This window comes from Nicotiana tomentosiformis, chromosome 10 (assembly GCF_000390325.3).
Source record: "Nicotiana tomentosiformis chromosome 10, ASM39032v3, whole genome shotgun sequence".
Lineage (NCBI taxonomy): Eukaryota > Viridiplantae > Streptophyta > Magnoliopsida > Solanales > Solanaceae > Nicotiana > Nicotiana tomentosiformis.
This window is the reverse complement of record NC_090821.1, coordinates 33123281-33143327: the sequence shown is the minus strand read 5'-3', so window position 1 is coordinate 33143327 and position 20047 is coordinate 33123281. Positions and strand designations below refer to the sequence as shown.

Here is a 20047-nt window from a genome sequence, read left to right as displayed (position 1 = left end):
GCTCGAGCGAACCACTCTGTAACTCATGATCGTTCGACCAAAACTAGAACATACATAGGTCGAGTTGCCTAAAATCATTCTGTCCGTAACCATCATGGGCCAACATGGCCACAACTCGTAATGCATAACTATAGGTGGGCAAATGCTATAGCAACGATCCATCATACACACAATATAAATACACACGGGCCGTCAAGGCCTCTGACATACTGTACATAATGAACATGTGTCTGCAAAGCCTCTAAAAGTATTTGACATCAAATGGGACAGGGCCCCGACCTACCCATAAGTTTGCAGTAAAACTCTGACACGATGACATATAGACTCGGCTACATTCCGAATGAAGTGGAGTCCTACCGATCTTTAGCTGAATGCTAACCTCGTCTACTAGGAGGGCTCGTCAAACTGATTTCCTACACCTGCAGGCATGAATGCAGTGTCCACAACAAAAAGGATGTCAGTACGAATAATGTACCGAGTATGTAAGGCAGACTTGAAAAACAACAATAAGTCAACATTAATGAAAGAGATATAAGAATCAACCTGAACCTTTGAAGTGCCACCGTATATGTATACTAATTATACTTACATATATAATGCCTCTTTGGGACTATTATCCATATCGTAACATGACTGCCCAACTGATCAGTGGTAACTGCCCGACCGGCCATACCTCGGTGGTAAATGTATAACTGCAACTGGTAGTAACTTCCCGACCAGCCGTAGCACGGTAGTAAATGCATGACTGCCCGACCGGCCGTAGCACGGTGGTAAATACGTAACTACCTAATCGGCCGTAGCTCGGTGGTAAATGCATGACTGCCCGACCGGTCGTAGCTCGGTGGTAAATGCATGACTGCCCGACCAACCGTAGCACGGTAGTAAATGCATAATTGCCCGACCAACTGTAGCACGGTGATAAATGCGTAACTGCTCGACCGGCCGTAGCTCGGTGGTAAATGCATGACTGCCCGACCGGCCGTAGCTCGGTATTAAATGCATGAGTGCCCGACCGGCCGTAGCACGGTGGTAAATGCATGACTGCCCGACCGACCGTAGCATGGTGGTAAATGCGTAATTGCCCAACCGGCCGTAGCTCGGTGGTAAATGCATGACTTCCCGATCGACCGTAGCTCGGTGGTAAATAAAGATGCATGACTGCCCAACCGACCGTAACTCGGTGGTAAATGAAAATACATATAACACTACATTATGAACATTAACATCTTTATCGTATGCCTCAATAGATACTTAGGAACATACTTAGATATGCTTGAATATCATTTTACATGAATGAATAGCGTAGACATCCTTAACTACTAAGAGTAGAAGCACTTATGAAATAACATTACGTTTATGTTTCGTTACGTGGATCATGCCAAAAGAAGGAAGGATTAGCCTTAACATACCTTGAGTCTATGCTTAGCAACTTGAAGTAAATCCTCTTCTTTTTAACAGCCATGACCAATTCTTGCATTATGTGATTGCTCAAGGATGGTTTCTTTTTTAGAGCGCTTCTCCCCTTTCTTTCTTTCTTTTTTTCTCGTGAAAATAGACTCCCCTTAGCAAAAGGAAGTTGGTTGAGTTCTACTTTCTCCTAACCAGTGGTGAAATTCCCAAATCCCCTCACCTTTTCGTTCTTGCCTTTCCCCTTTCTACAACTCCCCCAAATGAATTTATGATATGGATTTAAAATAAAGTGTAAGGGACCCCATCCCTATGTGTTTGTCGTGTGCATATATGCCGGTGATAATTCATGAATTATCACCAAAGGATGACTAAGAATATTTTTCATGTGTCACCTAACAAAAGATAAACAAAATATGTTTGCTACGTGTCAACAAGGATAAAGGAAAATGTAGTCAACTAAAAAAGGATGAATAAAAATCTTTTCTAGGTGTTAAAATTTCTATTGGTTCCCATTTTTATTTTTCAATTCTTTTCTCTATATGGCTGGACTTAAATATATCCATTAAAATATCAATAAATCATGGGTATCTTATAAAATTAATACACACACTAATATTTCATAAAAATATTTACGAAAAAATACATACTTTATCAAATTCAAAAAAAAATCCACTTTAACCTCAAGAGTACATTTCTTTTTTTAATACTATAAATTCTCAAAACTGAAAAAGGATAACGTTTCTTATGATAAAATACTATCTACTCTTATAATAAATAAAATCTCATTTATAAACTCCTACATGTCATGTATATAACTTAAAACTTATCACAACCATATAAAATCATATTTATCAACCTTTACCGATAATGGTTTACTTCAAAGAAAATACATATCAAGCAAATATATAAAAGTTCCGAAATTCGTCAAACTTACGGGGTCTTACATCCATATCTTCATGTATAACCTTAATACCTTCCAACTCATGTGTTATTACTTTGATGAATCCTAACGTTAAGGTACGGGATGTTACATCTTCTCCCCCTTAGGAACATTCATCCTCGAATGTTAGACCGTAACTCTAGGCTCTAACACATGACTTACATATCTACGACATGTCTGATCTGATAAAGACTCTATGATTGCTTATCGTATAGTCCTACTCAAACGAAACAGAGTAATCTAAAAACGTCGCTCTATAGCACGATCTGGAATATGAGAGAAGGGTAAAATTTCTTAAATTCCCTATAGCCTCCCAATTATAAGTGTAGCGCACAACACACTCATAACTGAGACTCTACTAGACACGACTTTGTAGACTTCCTAGGACACGACCTGCTCTGATACCACTTTGTCACGCCCCCAACCCTGGGGGGCGTGGCTGGCACCCGGTGCCTTACTGGCTCGAGCGAACCACTCTGTAACTCATGATCGTTCGACCAAAACTAGAACATACATAGGTCGAGTTGGATAAAATTATTCTGTCTATAACCATCATGGGAAAACATGGTCACAACTCGTAATGCATAACTATAGGTGGGCAAATGCTATAGCAGCGATCCATCGTACACACAATATGAATGCAAACGGGCCGTCAAGGCCTCTGACATACTATACATAATGAACATGTGTCTGCAAATCCTCTAAGAGTATTTGACATCAAATGGGATAGGGCACCGACCTATCCATAAGTCTGCAGTAAAATTCTAACACGATGACTTATAGTCTCGGTTGCATTCCGAATTGTTACATTTCGCATTTTCGTACGTTAAAATTTTATCGTAAGTTAATCGACGTAGGCTCGGGAATGAGATTATTTTTGAGGTTATAAACACTTATGCTATTTATAACAGGTGATAAGTGAGTGCCGTGAAGATTAGAGGGTAAACAAATCAAAGAATGAGTATTCGTTGAAGTTTGTCAATTTGGGATAAAATATGGTCCAAACTATAATACCCTGTATTTATGGACTAGTGTCATACAAGGTACCACATGACAATGATAGTAAGGTATATGAAGTGTATTAGTATTTAAGTAAATTGTGTGCTAGAATTAATTATGTGGATAATTGATTAATTATTGATTTTTTAGTGGGAGATTAACAAAGTAATTAGAATTTGTGGATAAGCTTAATGGAGACCCAACGTGGCAGCAAGGGATTTAGGTATCAATGACTCTTTGGATAGGGGCTAGGTGGCATAGTTAGAGAATTTGTTGGCTAAGTCATCACATAAAGTGGGGCCCACACCTATGATAAAGACACCTACATATGTCATTAAAGGGAAAGGTATATGTCGTAAGGTAACAGATGTAGCTTTACCAAATATTCTTATGAACCCACAAGGATAAGATATCTTCCTACCTCATTGAAGTGTGGTGTTATGCTTGCTAAGTAATGGATGGAGCCTCAAAACAATTCATATGAAACTGCATAATACTATAACAACGTGAAGTTGCGATTCTAAGGGAGTACAGTACAATCTTTCTCAAGAATATCATACGGATATTTACCTACTTTGATCCGACGTTACGTGTTTTGTCATAATTGATATGTGTTAGAGGGATTGTCAAGAGAATCGGCTCAGGTATGTTTAGGTTATCCCTTCTTTCCTTTTGGCATGATCTATATGATACAAACGAAACGAGCAAATGCACAACTTTCATAAATGTCTCTATTCGTAGAAGCACTTGGGGTGCCTATGTTCTTGAATTCCCATGTGTTTTATTATTATATCTTCTGTTCATGGGTCTCAGAAAAATACATAGTTGATAAAATTTATCCGAAGGCATATTGATCTTATGACATTTCGAGAAATCTTATTAACTTACTTCTTATGCATTTCATTCATTTATACATGTACATTTATGTATGATCAGGTGGCATTATATACGCGTATATTATATGTATATGAGCTATGGTAAAAGGTTACGGCATTATATACGCACCACCACCTGATTAGTTGATATACATTGATGATTTCGCCCACAGAGAGCGAGATGATATGATGGGATGCCCTCAGAGGCTTGATGATGTTATGTACACATATACCTATATATGATACAACATTTATACGCACATGCATGACTTTATAAATATTTCAGGATTCACAAAGTTATTTAGACTTACAAGTGGATTCCTTTATTCCATGTTTCTTTTATGTCTTTTATGTACTGAATTTCATGCCTTACATACTCGGTACATTATTCATGCTTACGCCCCTATTTTCTGAGGCCTGCATTTCATGCCTGCAGGTGCAGGTAGACAGGCTGACGGTCCCCCTTTTTAGGATCCTTGATTAGCGAGAGTTGGTATTCTCCACTTGATCCAGAGTTGTTATTAGTTTTGGTATGCTATTTTTGTATGTAGATATAGGTACGAAGGGGCCCAGTCCCATCCTTTGTACAGTTGTATACTCTATTAGAGGTCTGTAGACAGTCATGTATAGTTGGATAGTACGTGGCCTTGTCGGCTTCTAGTTTTGTATATATAGTTATCTATAGCAGCCTTGTCCGCTCGCCCTACCGTATTCCGCATGTATATGTATATATGTCTTTTGGACATGTTTTCCTCACGTATGTTATTCACGTGATTCAACAGTTTATTGACAGATGTTATTCATGACCTACCCTTAATTCATATTTATATCTTAGACGCATGCGTAGGGGTGTTCGACAGGTAGGATTCGGGCACTCGTCATGGCCCGTCAGTTTGGGTCGTGACAAAAGTGGTATCAGAACAGTTCTGTCCTAGGGTTGTCTACAGACTGTGTCTAGTAGAGTCTTGTTTATGAGTGTGTTGTGCACAATATTTATAAACATGCGGCTACAGGACATATAGGATGTTATCCTTCTTTCTTATCTTAGATCGTGCGATATAAGGATTCATTTCCCTAACGATATGTTATGTTTTCAGTGATGCCTAAGAAGGCTACAGACGCCCAGAAGGGCAAATCCGTGGCTGATGAGACTACTAGTCGAGCGCCACGAGTTACCAGGGCTCGGGGAGAGTCTCATAGTGATATTTCATCTCAAACTTCACATACCTCGCCCTTTCCAGAGAAGCTCTGAGGGGCACCAGCTCCAGCGCCTGCCTCTGTAAACCTAGCTCCTAAGCCAGATGAACCGGGGCAGGAGATGAGAGATGCTATTCAGCTATTGACTCGATTAGTAGCCGCACAATCTCGGCATCAGGAAGTAGGTATTGGTAATGCATATAGGGCCATCAGTGTGAGGGTTCGTGATTTCATTAATTTGGACCCTCCGGTATTCACTGGAGCAGATCCAAACGAGGAACCTCAGGTATTTATCGATAGGATGCAGAGGAATTTGAGGTTAATGAAGGCCACTACGACTGAGTCAGTTAAGCTAGCTTCCTATAGACTTCAGGATGTTGCAGTTAATTAGTACGAGTCTTGGGAGTTGTGCAGAGGTGAGGATGCCCCTCTAGCGGTATGGCATGAGTTTATAGAGGCTTTTATTCATCATTATCTGCCACCAGAGCTTAGACGCGCCAGAGCTGATAGGTTCTTGACCCTTCGGTAGGGTAATATGAGTGTTCGGGAGTACAACCTTCAGTTTGATTGTTTGGATAGGTATGCTCCCACTATTGTAGCTAAGATGGAGGATCGGGTTCATCGGTTCGTTATGGGGTTGGAGCCGCACCTTCTTAACGACTGTATGTCAGTCTCACTTTAACTAGGCATGGATATTTCTTGTATTCAGGCATACGCTCAGGGTGTAAAGGAGCATAAGCAGAAGCATATGGCCGATCGTGAGCATAATAGGGGCCAGAGTAAGAGAGCGAGATCTTCGGGTCTTTCTGGTGAGTTTCGAGGTGGTCAGAGACAACAATACTCGAGGTATCCAGCCATCGGCTAGCGCACCCCCTCAGTTTGCCGGTAGGAGATTTGATCGTTCCACATATTCAGGGCCTAGTTAGAATTCCAGGGCCTCAAATTCTCAGTATAGGGGTGAGTCAAGTCAGATGAGGCCGACCTTGCCATGATGTGCCCAGTGTGGTAAGCAGCATGCCGGGCAGTGTTGTATGGGGTTGGGTGTTTGTTATACTTGTGGTTATCCAGGTCACGTTATGAGAGATTGTTCAACGAGAGGTAGTGCAAGCATAGTTCAGCCAGCAAGATCTGTAGTTGGTTCGTCATCATCAATATGCCCCCCTAGGCAAGGTTCACAAGCACCAATCGGTCATGGTAGAGGCAGAGGTGGAGCATCTAGCTCGAGCGGTCCTCAGAACTGCATTTATGCATTAGCAGGTCGACATGATCAGGAGTTGTCACCTGATGTTGTTACACGTATATTATTATCTCCTCATATGATGTATATGCATTGATTGACCCAAGTTCCACCTTATCATATGTCACTCTGTTGGTTGCTAGTAAGTTAGGAATAGAACCTGAGTTGGTTAAACCTTTTGAGGTGTCCACACCAGTTGGGGATCCAGTGATAGCTAGGCGAGTATATAAAGATTGTACAGTAGTAGTTCATAGTTGATCTACAGTAGCAAACCTAATTGGGTTAGATATGGTAGAATTTGATGTTATACTAGGTATGGATTGGTTGGCTTCTTGTTATGCCAACGTTGATTGTAGATCAAAGATGGTTCGATTTCAGTTTCTAGGGGAGCCTATGTTGGAGTGGAAAGGTAATACGGCATCGCCGAGAGGTAGGTTTATTTCCTATCTCAAGGCAGGGAAGATGATTAGAAAGGGCTATATTTATCACTTAGTTCGGGTACGGGATGTGAAAGTAGAGTCACCAACCATTCAATTTATCACTGTGGTTAATGAGTTTCCCGATGTTTTTCTCGATGAGCTTCCGGATCTTCCGCCAAAGCGAGAAATTGAGTTTTCTATTGACATATTACCAGATACTCAGCCAATATCCATTCCTCCCTATAGAATGGCACCTGCAGAGCTGAGAGAGTTGAAGGAACAACTAAGGGACTTGCTTGAAAAAGGCTTTATCAGACTTAGTATATCACCGTGGGGAGCACCTATATTATTTGTGAGGAAGAAATATGGTTCCTTGCAGATGTGTATTGATTATAGACAGTTGAATAAGGTGATGATCAAGAATAAGTACCCGCTCCCGAGGATTGATGATTTATTTAATCAGTTGCAAGGTGCCAATTATTTCTCGAAGATAGACTTGAGGTCCGGGTACCATTAGGTAAGGGTTAAGGAGAAAGATATTCCGAAGACAACAATCAAAACCAGATACGGACACTTTGAGTTTCGTGTTATGTCATTCGGTTTGACCAATGCCCCAACAGTATTCATGGATTAGATGAATCGTATGTTCAAGCCCTTTCTAGATCTGTTCGTGATTGTATTTATTGATGATATATTGGTGTATTCTCGTTCATAGACTGAGCATGCAGATCATTTGCATATTGTGCTCAGAGTTCTACAAAAAGGGAAGTTGTATGCAAAATTCTCTAAATGTGAATTCTGTTTGAAATCTGTAGCTTTCCTTGGGCATATTATTTCAGGTGAAGGTATAGGGGTTGACACACAAAAGATTGAGGCAGTAAAGACTTGGCCTAGACCTACAACACCGATGGAGGTTCATAGCTTTCTCGGTTTGACAGGTTATTATAGGAGATTTGTAGAGGGATTTTCTTCTCTTTCAACACCATTGACAAAGTTAACTCAGAAGGGAGATAAGTTGCAGTGGACCGATGCTTGTGAACAGAGTTTTCAGGCATTAAAGGACAGACTAACTTCAGCACCGGTTCTAACACTCTCAGAGGGAACCGATGGTTATGCTATCTATTGTGACGCTTCGAGTGTTGGATTGGGTTGTGTATTGATGCATCATGGTAAGATTGTAGCTTATGCTTCTAGACAACTAAGAAAGCACGAGAAGAATTACTTGACCCACGATCTAGAGTTAGCCGTGGTGATTCATGCACTAAAGATGTGGAGGCACTATTTGTATGGCATTCATGTTGATATCTATACGGATCATAAAAGCCTTCAGTATATCTTCAAGCAAAAAGAATTGAACTTACGTCAAAAGAGATGGTTGGAGCTACTGAAATACTACGACGTTGATATTTTATACCATCTAGGGAAGGCGGATGTAGTAGCCGATGCCCTAAGCCGTAGATCTATGGTTAGCCTATCATATTTACAGCCTGAGAAGAGGGGGATAGCCCATGAGATTTATCAGCTAGCTAGTCTTGGATTTTGATTACTGGACTCAGGTGATACCGGAGTTACTATTCAGGACACGGCAACATCCTCTTTAGTAACTGAAGTGAAGGAACGCCAGTACGAGGATCATGTGTTAGCTCATTACAGAGATACAACCCCTCAGAAGGAGAAGACACCATTTAAGATTACAGGAGACGAAGTCCTTAGATATCGAGGATGATTATGTGTCCCTAATGTTGCACAGCTGCACCGACAGGTTATGGGAGAGACTCACTATTCTCGTTATTCTGTCCATCCAGGAGCAACAAAGATGTATCATGATATCAAGGAAATATATTGGTGGGACAGAATGAAAAAGGATATAGCAGAGTTTGTTGCTCAATGCCCTAACTACCAGCAGGTTAAGATTGAGCATCAAAAATCCGGTGGATTATTGCAGGCTATAGAGATTCCGACTTGGAAATGGGAAGTAATTAATATGGATTTCATCATAGGCTTACCTCATACCCAGCATAAGTTTGATTCTATATGGGTGATTGCTGATAGACTTACAAAATCAGCCCATTTTCTGCCTGTTAGGACTACATATTCCGCAGAGGATTATGCAAGGCTTTACATTAAGGAGATAGTACGACTTCATGGTGTCCCTATATCTATTATCTCGAATAGAGGAGCTCAGTTTACAGCCAATTTCTGGAGGTCCTTCCAAAAAAGATTGGGAACTCAGGTAAGTCTTAGTACAATATTTCATCCCCAAACAGACGGACAGGATGAGCGTACTATTCATACACTTGAGGATATGCTATGGGCTTATGTGATAGACTTCAGGGGTAGCTGGGATGATCATCTACCGCTTTTTGAGTTTGCGTATAATAATAACTATCATTCCAGCATTCAGATGGATCCATACGAAGCTCTTTACGGACGAAAGTATAGGTCACCTATCGGATGATTCGATGTTGGGGAAACTAAGTTAGTAGGACCAGAGCTGGTACAACAACCAATCGAGAAGATTAAGCTTATACAGGAAAGGCTATTAGCAGCTCAAAACCGTCAGAAGTCTTATGCGGATAATCGATAACAAGACTTGGAGTTTCAGGTTGACGACTAGGTATTCCTAAAGGTATCACCAATAAAAGGCGTTATGGGGTTCGGTAAGAAAGGAAAACTTGGCCCTCGGTACATTGGACCATATAAGATCATACGCAAGGTTGGCCAGGTAGCATATGAGTTAGACTTGCCTTCTAACTTGGAGTCTGTACATCCAGTCTTTCATGTGTCTATGCTCTGTAAATGTATCGGAGATCCTTCCAGAGTTGTGTCAGTTGACGTTGTTCAGGTCACAGAGCAGCTATCATATGAGGAAACTCCTATTGCTATACTAGATAGACAGGTTCGGAGATTAAGGACTAAAGACGTAGCTTCGATGGAAGTACTTTGGAGAAATAATAATGTGGAAGCAATGACTTGGGAAGCCGAAGAAGACATAAAGTCTAGGTATCCTCACTAGTTTCCTCTTCCAAAGGAGGATCCGACTTAGATATCACAGCTTTAAGGTGCGTGTATGGATTCTTGTGTTAGTTATTGTCATTGGTCGTATGAGGCCATTGTCGTTATTGATGATTGTGGCCCTATATGGCATTGAGTTATTGAGTTTCTACAGGAAGGGTTGGTAGTAGTACTGTTACAAAGGCGACTCTGCCAAAATTTATATAGGTCCCGGGGAGTTAAACATTCAAGGACGAATGTTTTTAAGAGGGGAAGGATGTTATATTTCGCGTTTTCGTACATTAAAGTTTCGTCGTAAGTTAATCGACGTAGGCTCGGGAATGAGATTATTTTTGAGGTTATAAGCACTTATGCTATTTATAACAGGTGATAAGTGAGTGTCGTGAAGATTAGAGGGTAAACAAATCAAAGAACGAGTATTCGTTGAAGTTTGTCAATTTGGGATAAAATATGGTCCAAGCTATAATACCCCATATTTATGGACTAGTGCCATACAAGGTACCACATGACCATGATAGTAAGTTATATGAAGTGTATTAGTATTTAAGTAAATTGTGTGCTAGAATTAATTATGTGGATAATTGATTAATTATTGATTTTTTAGTGGGAGATTAACAAAGTAATTAGAATTTGTGGATACGCTTAATGGAGACCTAACGTGGCAGCAAGGGATTTGGGTAACAATGACTCTTTGGATAGGGGCTAGGTGGCATAGTTAGGGAATTTGTTGGCTAAGTCATCACATAAAGTGAGGCCCACACCTATGATAAAGATACCTACATATGTCATTAAAGGGAAAGGTATATGTTGTAAGGTAATAGATGTAGCTTCACCAAAAGTTCTTATGAACCCACAATGATAAGATATCTTCCTACCTCATTAAAGTGTGGTGTTATGCTTGCTAAGTAACAGATGGAGCCTCAAAACAATTCATATGAAACTGCATAATACTATAGCAGCGTGAAATTGCGACTCTAAGGGAGTACGGTACAATCTTTCTCAAAAATATCATACGGATTTTCCCTACTTCGATATGCCGTAACGTGTTTTGTCACAATTGACATGTGTTAGAGGGATTTTCAAGAGAATCAGCTCAGGTATGTTAAGGCTATCCCTTCTTTCCTTTGGCATGATCCATATGATACAAACGAAACGAGCAAACGCACAACTTTCATAAATGTCTCTATTCGTGGAAGCACTAGGGGTGCCTATGTTCTTGAATTCCCATGTGTTTTATTATTATATCTTCTGTTCATGGGTCTCAGAAAAATACGTAGTTGATAAAGTTTATCCGAAGGATTATTGATCTTATGACATTTAGAAAAATCTTATTAACTTACTTCTTATACATTTCATTCATTTATACATGTACATTGACCCATGACCAGTTGTCGTTATATACACGTATATTATATGTAAATGGGATATGGGAAAATGTTACGGCGTTATATACGCACCACCACCTGATTAGTTGGTATACATTGATGATTTCGTCCACAGAGGCCAAGATGATATGATGGGATGCCCTCAGAGGCTTGATGATGTTATGTACACATATACCTACGCATGATACGACATTTATACGTACATGCATGACTTTATAAATATTTTAGGATTCACAAAGATGAAGAGGTAAAAGACGCCTAAGATGAAGAGGTAAAACATCTATACGTAGATCATCGTAGCACTAAATCTTAATACTCCCCTAAAGGGGGAGGGATATGGAGTGATGTGGCGTTAAGTCAGAATTAAATGGTTCTAATAACTATGGAATGGTAAAGGAAGAATGCGATAAAAAATGAGAAAGGAAGGAGATTGCACTTATCCAAATCCTACATATAGGCCACAATTCCAGAACATTATGCAAGCACGACGTCAAGGAAAGGAAGTAAGGGTTCCTGCCCGGGATGTTATGGATAAATAAGGAGCCAGTGCGAGAGGTAAGTTAAGACAAAGTAAATAACCCAAGAAAGATTACGCAGAATATTGATGTGAGAATGGGCCAACGAGTAGTTAGTAGTTGATTCAAGAAGAGCCTAGTTATGGATAGACAAGAAGTTATAGATAAATCAGCAGATCGTGCAAGATAAACAAAGTAAAACCCAATATAGTAAATTCAGTCTCGCAGGTACGACATCGTGACCCTTGACAAATATTCAGATAGGAGTTGGGGTAGTTAAAGGTATCGTATGAATGTTACGGAAATAAAAGAGAGTCTCACTGGAAAGACAGTCAAAACTTCAGTTCAGAAGCAACTGTACGAGCATATGAGTGTGGAGGTAAGTAACTAAGGATAATTATAGGTGAGTACGAATATCAAAAATTTTATTAGGTATACGATGTAATAAGCTCGCAGCTTTACAAGAGTCAGAGGGTCTTCCCTAAGTACTACAACGAAAGACTAGCTGAGAAAATAAGGAAGAAGGCTTCAACCTAAGCACAGTGACCTAAAGAGGAAATGGTCTGGTAACAACAGTCTCACAATAACATTGTATGCACTCCATAAGAAAGTGGCACTTATCGTTACTAATGAACTGGAAGTAAAATCAAAAGTAATATTCGAGATCATATGAGTTGCACGAAAATTCCGACATACATGGGAACTAAGATAAGCTAAGTATGCACACAACAAGGGGCAGAAAGACCAAGAAAAGCAATAGCTTATGTTTAAAGAAAGCTGAGATGGAACGAAAGGAATTATTCGATCAAAGATCTAGAGTTGGTTACGTTATGAACGAACTTAAGTTTTCAAAGTATTATCCATGCAGCATATATGTTGATAATCATACAGCCGCAGAAGACTCCGATATAAGTTAAAAGAAAGAATTGAGTACAGGTCATAGACAAAGGATTGAATTGTTAGATGATGGTATCATGGATATTCCATAGCGTCCATGAAAGGCTAAAGTAATAACTAATACCAGGAGCTGCAGATCGGAAGATAGCTTAAGCCTACATAAAGGCTGATCAGAAGGAAGAGGAAACTAAAGAGTTACCTCACCTAAGTAAATCAAGAGTCTGATTATTGGACCCAGAAAATTATAGACATCATGATTGAGAACATTGCAGAATCACTCTTAATATCAGAGGTACAAGAGAGATAGTACAACAGCCATATTCTATAACGGCTCTACGATAAAGCTAGTTAGAAAAGTACTAGCCTCATAAGAATTCAGTATGAAGCTCCCACCGAATTGCGTATGCACCAGAGGTGCAAGTATTGTAATAAAGCTTCAAGTTGTGGATGTGAATTATACCTATGTGGAAGGGAGGTCATGAAAGAGATAGAAGATGTGATGCGAGATTTTAAGGTAAGTAAGGTAAAGGTGAACAACGTATAATATACTCAAATGCAGAAGGTTGTGAATAGTCCATACTTCGGATAGAAGGCTAGAAGCAGTGGGATTCAGTATCCAGGAATGATAGCGGTGTCATTAGTGGCATATCTTCCAGCCTATGGTTTTTAGGTACCAAGAGGTATAATTAAGATAGTAAAGAGGAGTTAGAGACGATGTGATATCTCGCTTGATGTTCCAGAATAACGTAAGGAAATCTATGGTGCAAGCAAGTTGAAGGAAGGTGGCGAATAATATAAATAGATATGTGTAGGTCGCAAGCTAAAATATGGTAAAGCGACAAGGTTTTAGGAAGACAGGAGTAAGGATAAGAAAGGGTGAGTGAGAAGGTGACAAAAATGGATAAGTCCTCGGGATTTAGCCCAAGAAAACAAGAGAGTTGATCTTTTTTCTAAGATATAGAAAGCTCAGTATAGCCTGAAAGAACTCAAAGGAATCTAAGACTAGTAGCATTTAGAAAAGATGGGATGATACCCTGGTAGTAGAATAAGGGTGTAATTGTGATAGATAAAGGATGACGCTTGGGCCTTCGATTGAGTAAAGATTTGAAAAAAAGGGGGATTTCATGAATTGTACAGGATTAAAATACCCGCATAAGGTGAATCACATTGGGATGCTATGAAATACGGTTATGGAAGTATGGTATCGCCCCCAGGTGGATCAGGAAAATCACTTCAAATGTTCCTCGATGCAACGTGAGCCCTAGTGATTACGTAAGAGGTTTCAAGTTATCAGTGGTAAATTATAGATCAATACTAAGGTGAATCAACAATGGATGGATAAAAGTTACAAAGCATGAGATGAGATTAGGTCGTCATTCTTAAGATGAACAGTAATGAGGAAGCATTAAAGGACTTAGATTTATACATATGAGATAAGCAATAAGAGTAACCTGGAGTTTGGTAGCAAACCTCAGTAACAATAAACCGAAGTAAGAGTTATGTATAGTATGACCTATCTAGAAGTAGTAAAGCCATAGACGTCCAGAGGTACAACTTGGAATAGTTATGCATATGTTCACAAAGTGAGGCCTAGAGATTGGCTAAAAGTTGGAGGGAAGACTCGCATAGGCGCACAAACAAGGCCAGAGTCGTACAGGCTGCATGATAGAAGGTAGCAACAGTTACTAGATTGGAAGTATTCCGACCACAAGTCGTGGTGTGAGAAAGGGGCCTAAAAGGGGGGAATGCATTGGCCTTTATAATTATTCACCGAATAGTTTCCTATATGGCAAGGAGAGTACTCAACTATTCGGAAGACATAAATTATGAAAATGATTAGTGCATAAGTCAACATTCGAGAACGAATGTTCCAAAGGGGGGAATGATGTTACACCCCATCTTTTCTTACGTGAAAGTACGCCATAAGTAAATTGATGAAAGCTCGAAAATGAGATGTTACATCCCGCATTTTCGTACGTTAAAGTTTCGTCGTAAGTTAATCGACGTAAGCTAGGGAATGAGATTATTTTGAGATTATAAGCATTATGATATTTCAAATAAGTTATGAGTAAATTTGTGAAGGTGAGAGGGTAAGCGAATCGAAGAAAATGAGTTTCGTCGAAGTTTGACCTTTTGGGATAAAAATACGGTCCGAGCTATAATACCCGATATTTATGGACTTGTGCCATACAAGGTACCACATGACCATGATAGTAAGATGTATAAAGCGTGTTAAAAGTGAGTAGTATTTTAAGTAATTTGAGATAATTCTTAATTATGTGGGTAATTGGTTAATTATTGATTGATGGGAAATTAACAAGTTAATTAAAAAATTAGTGGTTAATTAATTAAGATCTTTTGGATAAAGCCTAAGGAACTTTAACGTGGCGGCCAAGGGGTCTTGATTAAAGCCCAAATATGTGACTCTTAAGTCATGTAACTTAGTGGTACAATTAGAGGACTTTGTGGCCAAGTCATTCTTATCAAGTAGGGCCCATAAAAACCAACAAATTTAAGAGATTTCTTATCTCATTTTTGGTTGAAAGATGCTATTAAGAAAGGCTCTCTAAATTCACAAAATGAAGGCTTATGACTACAAAGTGCGGATGAGGCTTCAACAAATTTATACAAGATCCTATTATGCGTGAGATGCAATTTTATGAAAATACGGTACAATCTTTCTCAAGAATATCATACGGATTTTCCCCTACCTCGATCCGCCGTTACGTGTTTTTCACAAAAGACGTGTGTTAGAGGGATTGTCAAGAGAATCGGCTCAAGTATGTTAAGGCTATCCCTTCTTTCATTTTGGCATGATCCAAATGATACAAAAGAAACTAGCAAAATATGCAACTTTCTTAAATGACTCTATTCATAGAAATACTAGGGGTGTCTATGTTCTTGATTCCCCATGTGAATTATTATTATATCTTATATTCATGGGTCTCAGAAAAATACGTAGTTGATAGAGTTTATCCGAAAGGCATATTGATTTTATGACATTCCGAGAAATCTTATTAACGTATTTCTTATGCATTTCATGCATTTATATATGTACATTGACCTATGACCAGATGGTGTTATATACGCGTATATTATATGTATATGGGATATGGAAAAATATTATGGCGTTATATACGCACCACCACCTGATTAGCTGGTATACGTTGATGATTTTGCCCACAGTGGCCGAGATGATATGATGGGATGCCCTCAAAGGCTTGATGATGTTATGAACACATATACCTATGCATGGTATGACATTTATACACATATGCATGACATTATAATATTAAATGATTCACAGAGCTATTCAGGCATACATGTTGAGTCTTTTATTCCATGTTTCTCTTATGTCTATTATTTATTGATTTTTATTCCTTACATACTCGGTATATTATTTGTAATGACATCCCTTTTGCCTGGGGACGCTGTGTTTCATGCCTGCAGGTCCCGATAGATAGGTCGAGAGTCCTCCAAGTAGGCTATCAGCTCAACGGAAGATGTTGGTGCACTTCATTTGCTCCGAAGTTGCTTATTTGGTTAGTATGATTTGGACGTGTATTGTTTAGTATGGAGGGGCCATGTCCCAACCTTTATAGCATTTATCTACTCTTAGAGGCTTGTAGACATATGTCATGTACGTAAAAGATTGTATGGCCTTGTCGGCCTATGTTCAGTGTACGAGTGGTCATTTTGGTCTTATAGGCCCATATGTCTTATGTATAAGTTGGTATTACATGTTTTATTCTAGTTATCCCACGGCAACCCTTCCGTCTCATTTACCTATGATAGCATGATACGAAAAGATACGTTATGTTGGTACTCGATTGAGTAAGGCACCGGGTGCCCGTCGCGGCCCATCGATTTGGGTCGTGACAGGTACGATGGGGCCCAGTCCCGTCCTTTGTACAGTTGTACACTCTATTAGAGGTCTATAGACAGTCATGTATAGTTGGATAGTATGTGGCCTTGTCAGCTTCTAGTTTTGGATATATAATTGTCTATAGCAGCCTTGTCGGCTCGCCCTACCGTATTCCGTATGTATATGTATATATATCTTTTGGACATGTTTTTCTCACGTATGTTATTCATGTGATTCGGCAGTTTATTGACAGATGTTATTCATGACCTACCCTTAATTCATATTTATATCTTAGACGCATGCTTAGAGGTGTTCGACAGGTAGGACTCGCGCATTCGTCATAGCCCATCGGTTTGGGTTGTGACACAAATGAAGTGGAGTCTTACTGATCTTTCGCTGAATGCTAACCTCGTCTACTATGATGGCTCGTTAAACTGATTTCCTACACCTGCATGCATTAATACAACGTCCATAACAAAAAGGATGTCAGTACGAATAATGTACCGAGTATGTAAGGTAGACTTGAAACATAACAATAAGTCAATATTAATGAATGAGATATAAGAATCAACCTGAACCTTTGAAGTGCCACCGTATATGCATACTAATTATACTTACATATATAATGCCTCTTTGGGACTATTATCTATATCGTAACATGACTGCTCAACTGATCAGTGGTAACTGCCCGACCGGCCATAGCTCAGTGGTAAATGTATTACTGCCCAACTGGTGGTAACTGCCCGACCAACCGTAGCACGGTGGTAAATGCATGACTGCCCGACCGGCGGTAGTACGGTGGTAAATACGTAACTGCCCAACCGGCCATAGCTCGGTGGTAGATGCATGACCGCCTGACCGGCCATAGCTCAGTGGTAAATGCATGACTGCCCGACCGACCGTAGCACGGTGGTAAATGCATGACTGCCCGACCGACCGTAGCACGGTGATAAATGCGTAACTGCCCAACCAACCGTAGCTTGGTGGTAAATGCATGACTACTCGATCGGCCGTAGCTTGGTGGTAAATGCATGACTGCCCGACCAGCCATAGCACGGTGGTAAATGCATGACTGCCCAATCGGCCGTAGCACGGTGGTAAATGCGTAACTGCCCAATCGGTCGTAACTCGATGGTAAATGCATGACTGCCCGACCGCCCGTAGCTCGGTGGTAAATGCATGACTGCCCGATCAGCCGTAGCTCGGTGGTAAATAAAGATGCATGACTGCCCGACCGGCCGTAGCTCAGTGGTAAATGAAGATGCATATAACACTACATTATGAACATTAACATCTTTATCGTATGCATCAATTGATACTTAGGAACATACTTAGACATGCTTGAATATCATTTTACATGAATGAATAGTGTAGACATCCTTAACTACTAAGAGTAGAAGCATTTATGGAATAACATTACGTTTATATTTCGTTACGTGGATCATGCCAAATGAAGGAAGGATTAGCCTTAACATACCTTGAGTCTGTCCTTAGCAACTTAAAGTAAATCCTCTTCTTTTAACAACCATGACCAATTCTTGCACTATGCGATCGCTCAAGGATGGTTTCTTTTTTAGAGCGCTTCTCCCCTTTCTTTCTTTCTTTCTTTTTTCTTTTTCGTGAAAATAGACTCTCCTTAGCAAAAGGAAGTTGGTTGAGTTCTACTTTCTCCTAACCGGTGGTGAAATTCCCAAATCCCCTCACCTTTTCATTCTTGCCTTTCCCCTTTCTACAACTCCCCCAAATAAATTCATGATATGGATTGAAAATAAAGTGTAAGGGACCCCATCCCTATGTGTTTGTCATGTGCATATATGCCGGTGATAATTCATGAATTGTCACCGAAGGAGAACTAAGAATATTTGCCATGTGTCACCTAACAAAAGATAAATAAAATATGTTTGCTACGTGTCAACAAGGATAAAGGAAAATGTAGTCAACTAAAAAGGGATGAACACGAATCTTTTCTAGGTGTCAACATTTCTATTGGTTCCCTTTTTTATTTTTCAATTCTTTTCTCTATATGGCTGGACTTAAATATATCCATTAAAATATAAATAAATTATGGGTATCTTATAAAATTAATACACACACTAATATTTCATAAAAATATTTACGGAAAAATACATACTTTATCAAATTCAAAAAAAAATCCACTTTAACCTCAAGAGTACATTTTTTTTTTGTACTATAAATTCTCAAAACGGAAAAAGAATAACGTTTCTTATGATAAAATACTATCTACTCTTATAATAAATAAAACCTCATTTATAAACTCCTACATGTCATGTATATAACTTAAAACTTATCACAACCATATAAAATCATATTTATCAACTTTTACCAAAAATGGTTTACTTCAAAGAAAATACATATCAAGCCAATATATAGAAGTTCCAAAATTCGTCAAACTTACGGGGTCTTACGTCCATATCTTTATGTATAACCTTAATACCTTCCAACTCATGTGTTATTACTTTGATGAATCCTAACGTTAAGGTACGGGATGTTACACATGATATTTTTAATGATTAAATGTATTATTTTATTTACCTTTTTTCTCTTAGTTGATATATGATTTTGGACAAAGATTTTGTCAACAGTCAGGTGAGTTTAGAACGTTTTCATTGAGTACTTCAATTAAGAATATTACAGTCTATGACTCTATGAACTAGTTAATATTCAACCCGAATAAACCAAAATTACCGAACCAAATAAACTGAAACCGGAAGGAAAAAATCCGAACTCGACAAGAGTTATTAATTTTCTTTTACGAAAAGTTTTTTTTGTATGGAAGTCATTTTCGATAAAAATTAGAAAAATAACTTTCTTCACTTATTGGAGGATTTTTTACAACATTTAACTTTGAACATATTATTAATCTCGACTGCTCAAAAGTTTCATTTCAATGGTCTCTAATTTACTAATATTATTAATATTTATTATATTTATATGTATTTTTTACTCGCCAATCAAATATTTGGAATTATTTTTTATAAAATATTTTCTAGGAATACACATTTTTCATGGAAAATGACTTCCACATACTAAGCACACAATAAATAAAATTTATACTTTATATCAATTACTAACTCATCAAAAACAATGAAATTAAAATACCTCGTAAATTATTAGGTTTGAATTAAGTGAAAGAAATCAAACAAAAGATATTCATATTTAGTGGCATTAGTTATTACGTTTTACTTTCAAATTATCTAATTCTCAAAATTTCATTTTTTCCACATTGGGTACCCAAAAATCTCAAATTATCTTTTATCCACATCTAGAAACAG

General features: G+C 38.8%; 1 protein-coding gene across 1 annotated transcript; it reads left to right on the top strand.

The window, feature by feature from the left end:
• The first annotated feature begins 5542 nt into the window (after positions 1-5542).
• LOC138899973 (uncharacterized) lies at positions 5543-10093 on the top strand. The gene is made up of 7 exons (XM_070186675.1): positions 5543-5707; positions 6131-6230; positions 6490-6717; positions 7893-8542; positions 8840-8983; positions 9253-9310; positions 9852-10093. Exons 1-7 carry the CDS (start codon positions 5543-5545, stop codon positions 10091-10093), a joined length of 1587 nt encoding a protein of 528 aa, XP_070042776.1.
• The last annotated feature ends 9954 nt before the right edge of the window (positions 10094-20047 follow it).